Source organism: Homarus americanus, unplaced genomic scaffold (genome assembly GCF_018991925.1).
Source record: "Homarus americanus isolate GMGI-L3 unplaced genomic scaffold, GMGI_Hamer_2.0 scaffold11481, whole genome shotgun sequence".
NCBI lineage: Eukaryota > Metazoa > Arthropoda > Malacostraca > Decapoda > Nephropidae > Homarus > Homarus americanus.
The window spans coordinates 9541-15330 of NW_024727006.1; the positions used below are offsets into that span (position 1 = coordinate 9541).

At 49.1% G+C, this 5790-nt stretch overlaps 2 protein-coding genes across 2 annotated transcripts; both read right to left on the minus strand.

Annotated features, from left to right (window-relative positions):
• Positions 1–323: 323 nt before the first annotated feature.
• On the minus strand, positions 324–1309 carry LOC121865755 (basic salivary proline-rich protein 1-like). Its single transcript, XM_042365304.1, has 2 exons — positions 811–1309; positions 324–673 (listed from the first exon to the last, which is right to left on the minus strand). Exons 1-2 carry the CDS (start codon positions 1307–1309, stop codon positions 324–326), a joined length of 849 nt encoding a protein of 282 aa, XP_042221238.1.
• A 2208-nt stretch (positions 1310–3517) lies between these two features.
• LOC121865754 (ligand of Numb protein X 2-like) lies at positions 3518–5614 on the minus strand (the record flags this gene model as incomplete). Its single annotated transcript, XM_042365303.1, is given in 1 exon segment — positions 3518–5614. A coding segment is annotated over 1 exon segment (485 nt), but the record flags the coding sequence as incomplete, so codon positions are not given.
• Positions 5615–5790: the final 176 nt, after the last annotated feature.

Below are 5790 nucleotides of genomic sequence, written 5' to 3' on the forward strand. Positions count from 1 at the left end.
CTGATATGGGTCAGTGACCTGTGCCCGGGTGGGATAATCCCCGTAAAAAATAAATAAAATGAATAAATATATAAATAAATAAATAAATAAATAAATAAATAAATAAATACACCGACAATCGCATTTTCAGTATCATTGCATCCTGGGTAATGAAAAGTAGAATAAATATCCAACAGCAAAACATAAGCTGGGATTTGTGCTGACTGACTGCTCTGTTCTCCCATTGGCTGTAATTTGGAGGAGATACAGTTTAGTCCGCCAATTACAGTTAAGCAAGGGATTGCTGGAGGTATGCAATATGTACAACACCACGACCAAGCAAGTTATAGGGCTCCTGGGATGGGGCGCCACCACCACTGCGAGGACCCCTGGGGTGCCGCCGCCTCTGGGAGGGCCCGTAGGGCACTGCGGCTCCTGATAGGTACCCTGGGGGTGCCGCCGCCCCTGGGCGTGCAAACGCCCCTTGGAGAGCCCCTGGGTGTGCAGCTGGGAGGTCCTTTTTGGGCATCCGCCCCCCAGAAGGGGTGCTGCCGCCGCAGGGGGACCATAGGAGGGTCCCGGCCGCCCCTAGGAGGGCCCTTGGGGACCTCACCGCCCCTGGGAGGGCCCATTGGTGCCCTTGGAAGGACCCCCTGCGTTTGCCGTCGCCCGTGGGAGGGCCCCTGGGCAGACCCTGTATATGCCGACATCCTTGAGAGAGCCCTGGGAACCTCGCCACCACTGGGAGGGCCCCTGGGATCGCTGCCGCCCTTGGGAGGGTCTCTGGGTTCGCTGCCGTCCCTGGGAGAGCCCCTGGGGGTACTGGCGCACTTGGGAGGGTTCTAGTGAGCGTGGCCACATCTGTGAGGATCTTTGGGAGTGCCGCTGGTCTAGTGAAGGCCCCTGGAGGCCCAGCTGTCACTGGGATGGCCCCTTGGGACGTAGCTGCCTCTGGGAGGGCCACTGGTGGCCTCACCGCCCCTTGCAGGGGCCCTGGTGCCCTTGGAAGGATTCCAGGACTTCCCGTCACCCCCGGGAGGGCCCTTGGGGACGCCGCTGCCCCTGGGAGGGCCTCTGGGGGCGCCACTGCTCTTGCAAGGGCCCCTGGCGGCGGCGCCGCCCCTGGGATGGCCCCTGTGGGCACTGTATCTCCTTGAAGGTCTCCTGGGGGCACTACTGTACCTCGCTGTCGTCCCTGGGTGGATCCCTGGGGGAAACGCAAATCGCTGGGAGGGCTCCTGGGGTTGTTGCCGCCCCTGGGAGAGCACCTGTTGATGCTGGCGCCCCTGGGAGGTCCACTGGGGTCGCCGCCACGCCTGGAAGTTCTCATTGGTGGCGCTACTGCACCTACCAGGTCTCCTGGGGGCAGTTGTTTATGCACTATTTAGAACTATGAGAGATATGACGTGAAATAAATACACCGCCAATCGCATATCCAGTAGTAGTATCATTGCATCCTGAACAATGAAAAGGAGAATAAATATCCAACAGGAAAACATAAGTTGGGGTGTTGTGCTGACTGACTGCTCTGTTCTCCTATTGGCTGTAATTTGGTGGATGTACAGTTTAGTCCACCAATCACAGCTAAGTAAGGGATTACTGGACGTATGCAATATGTACAACACCACGACCAAGCAAGCTATAGGGCTTCTGGGAGGGGGCGCCCCTGGTAGTGCCTCTGGGAGGGTCCCTGATGACGTACACACCCCTAGGGAAGTCGCCGCCTGTGGGGGGAGGGGGGCCTCTGGGTGCGCTGCAACCACTGGGAGGACCCCTGGAGGCGCCGCCACCATTCGGAGTACCCTAGGGCTCCGCAGCCCTAGTGGAGGTCCCCTGGGGGTGCCGCTGCCCCTGGGAACTCCTCTGCCCCTAAGGAGGGCCCCTGGGAGGTCCCTTGGGGGTGCCCGTCACCCCTGGGGATGCTGTCTCCCCTGGGAGGGTCTTTTGGGCACTGCCACATCTGGGGGTTTCCCCTAGAAGGACCCATGGGAGGGTCCCGATCGCCCCTAAGAGGGCACAATGTGTAATTGCTCGAAACAAGGCTAATATAGTACATAAGAACATAATAAATTAAGGAGTCTGCAATAGGCTGGTTGGCCTGTGCATGGCAACTCCTGTCGAGAGTTACTACCACTCTCTATCATCCATGAATCTATCTAGCCTCAATTTGAAACTTTCCAGCGTTCCAGCACTTACTACAAAGTTGCTAAGCCTGTTCGACTCGTCCACCACCCTATTTGTGAACCAGTTCCTTCCCATCTCCCTCCTAAACCTAAACTTATCCAACTTAAATCCGTTGCTACGAGTCCTATCCTGCTCGAATATTATAAGAACTTTATCTATATCTCCTTTATTGATTCCTTTCACCCACTTAAATTCTTGTATCATATCTCCCTGCACTCTTCGTCTTTCTAGAGAATGTAACTTTAGTTTCTTTAACCTATCCTGATATGGAAGGTTTCTAAGTCCCGGAATCATTTTCGTCATTCTTCGCTGCACCGACTCTAGTGAATTGATATCCATTCTATAATAAGGGCACCAGAACTGAACCGCATAATCGAGGTGCGGCCTGACTAGCGCAAGATATAGTTGCAATAAGACCTCTGCACTCTCATTACTTACACTTCTAGATATAAAACCTAATACTCTGTTTGACTTATTTCGAACATTAACACACTGTTTTCTAAGCCGTAGGTCCGGGCGTACAAGTACCCATAAGTCTCTTTCACAAGTCTACTTCTTGTGTTCATACAAAGGAGTGTTAGTTACAAGACTAGCGAGGTCATCCTAAAACAATATCTTGAGCTTGTGAGACCTCGCTTGGATTACACAGTTCAATTCTGGTCATCGTATTACAGAATGGATATAGAATCCAAGAAAGAATTCAGAGCAGAATGTCAAGACTAATCCTGGGCATTAGGAACCTTGAGCGCAGAGACATGTTAAAGCATCTTAATTTGCACTCCCTCGAGAGACGTAGAGTGAGGGGCGACATAATCGAGGTGCATAAATGGAAGTCGGGGCTAAACAAAGGTGATATAACAAAGGTACTCAAGCTATCCAACCAGGAGCGAACTCGTAACAATGATTTTAAATTAGACAAATTTAGATTTAGGCGTGAAATAGGTAAACATTGGTTTGGAAATAGAGTAGTGGACAATTGGAACACGTTAGCAAACATCATCATTAACTCGAATATGCTGGATAGCTTCAAACACAGGTTGGATGGATATATGAGCGATAGGGACTGCCCAGTATGGGCCAATAGGCCCGCTGCAGCTTCCTCCAGTCTTATGTTCTGAGTTGCCCATCCTTACTCAGCTGATGACCAGGTCTGGGGTGATTCCTCCTGTCCACCTCTTGAGTTACACTTGATACTTGTTTACATACACTTCAAGCGTTGGACTTACAGTACATCTAGTCTCAAACTCAACATCTTCAACTGCCGTTTTGGGTAACTAACAACACTTCCCCTCGCCTCCAGTTTCCCCTGATCCCACACCACAGCAATACTGAACAGGATAAGAAATAAAATATCTTAGAGGTACATTTTATTAACCACAAAAAAAATCAAAATACTAGACATAATTAGGACACTACTACAAGGTGTTACGCTAGTGAAGGATACTCACCCCTGCCTACGACTGCACATAACCAGGATAGTAACCTCTAAACTTGGCTAACATAAGGACCATAACTATCTTGTCTTAACCAGCTTTGTGTTATATCAATTTTATGCGTGTACAATTTCGTGTCTGGTTGAACCTGCTGGCCGGCGGCGTCTGAGTACAGCGTAACGTTCTTATTAGAAGCGGCATCAAGACCTCGCACCATACAGCCTCACCATCATGTGCGGCATTCAAATAATGCGTAGAGTCCATACTAGACTTAAAATCCGGCCAAACAGTCATGCCCGGCTAAACAGTCATGTCCGGCCAAACGGTAATGTCCGGCCATAGAGTAATGTCCGGCCAAACGGTAATGTCCGGCCATAGAGTAATGTCCGGCCAAACAGTAATGTCCGGCCAAACAGTAATGTTCAGCCAAACAGTAATTTTCAGTCAAACAGTAATGTCCAAGCAATCGTAGCGTCCGAATTATTGAGAGTATCTAAAAGGTAGACATTGTGCAACTAGTAACAATGTGCAGAAGATTAAGAGTTACGAGAGGGAAGAGGAACAGTGACAGGCACTGCTAGACAACATGCAGGAAGGTCACATGACACTCCCACCACTCATGGGTAATGCTCGTCAAGGCAAAAGCTGGGTAGGTCTGGCACGTGAGGCCAGTTACATGACTGAACATTTGATGTGTTAGGAACAATTCTTGTTTAAAACAAGATCACTACAAACTGGCTATGCATAGTAATATAAATAATAAAAGTTTACTGTTACTTCTAAACAAAAACTATTGTTACTATTAGCCATTTCTAAGAGAACTCTACCAACTCGCCAGGTGTAACAACTAGTACAGTAAAAGACTTCAGTACTGTACTTAACAAGGCGCCTAGTGGACGTACACACGAACACGTTATCCTCACACAGGACAAACAACAAATCACCCACAATTAACTAAACTGCTAATAATCAACAACAAAATTCTAAACCTTTATATCAGAATCATTAACTTAGGGCGCGTCAGTATGGAGTTTCTCCGTTTCCTTTACGGTTTTAATTTCTCTTATTATTATTTATAGAGAAGATGTTTACATTCTATAACTGTTGGCTAAATTAACTTAGTCTACTTCCCGTCACCTTTGGCCCCTAAGACAAATAGGACTAGTTCTTCTTGGAGAGGAACCCTATATGACATCACAGCTACTGTAGTTGAAGGATAGTGGGAATATTCCTCACTAAAGACGACAGTTATCTACTAACAAGTGTTGGTGTTATCCAGAAGGCACTAAATAATCCCTGTAGCAGCTGGTGGCTCCCTGCTGCGGTCCTGACGCCTACCTCACTCACCCGCCGTCAAGCACCTGAGGACTGGCTGACACAACACCACGACACTCTACCACTTGGCCTCCTGTTGGACAAACTGTTCTCCTGAGACAGGGAAATAAAGAGGCTGCAGCAGTGAGAAACTAAAGTGTCATTAAGTTGTGCAGTATATTCAGCAAGCTTGAGGATGGTAAGATTTTAATTAATAATTTACAACTCTGTGCCCAGCCAAGACACCACCTCCAGATGTACTCTCTGTCCAGCTTGCTTCAAGAGACTGACAGCTGAGGCGTGGCGCACCTGTTCCAGTGAGTGACCATCGACGGAAAGAAGTCTATCGCCACAACGCAGCTTACCATCTATAGCAGCTGGGGACGACTGAACCACGAAGAGGACGTGGATGGGTTCAGCACCACGCTGGGGGTCAGACCCACCAACTATGCTGAAGCCAAGGGAAGCACCAGGAGCCCGGTGAAGCACAACGCTCTTAGATACATGCAAGGAACGTGGCAACTTTTGCCAGTACAACCAAGATGGCACAAAATTGGCTGAGCCCAGCGACGTCTCAGGACCATCCAGCAGGGAAAGTGTGACTCCCGCCAGCTCCGCAGTGGCCTTCAGCAGTGCTACTGCCTGTCCGTGGGTCAGCCCCAATAGCGACTGTCCATTCACTGACAGCAACACGTCGCCCTTCTGTCAACGAGAAACATTATTTTGTTACTGTGCCCCGGTGCTAAAGTATATAATTATGCATTTATCATTTATTCTGCTTCCTCCCTTATGTTAACAGAACTTGGTGACCACAGCCCTACATAATGTTAACAGTACTTGGTGACCACAGCCCTACATAATGTCAACAGTACTTGGTGAC

Coding starts and splice junctions, on each gene's coding strand:
- LOC121865755 (XM_042365304.1), bottom strand. CDS start 1,309: ATGAGAACTTCCAGGCGTGGCGGCGACCCCAGTGGACCTCCCAGGGGC. Junction 674..810: donor GCTCACTAGAACCCTCCCAA/GTGCGCCAGTAC, acceptor CGGCATATACAG/GGTCTGCCCAGGGGCCCTCC.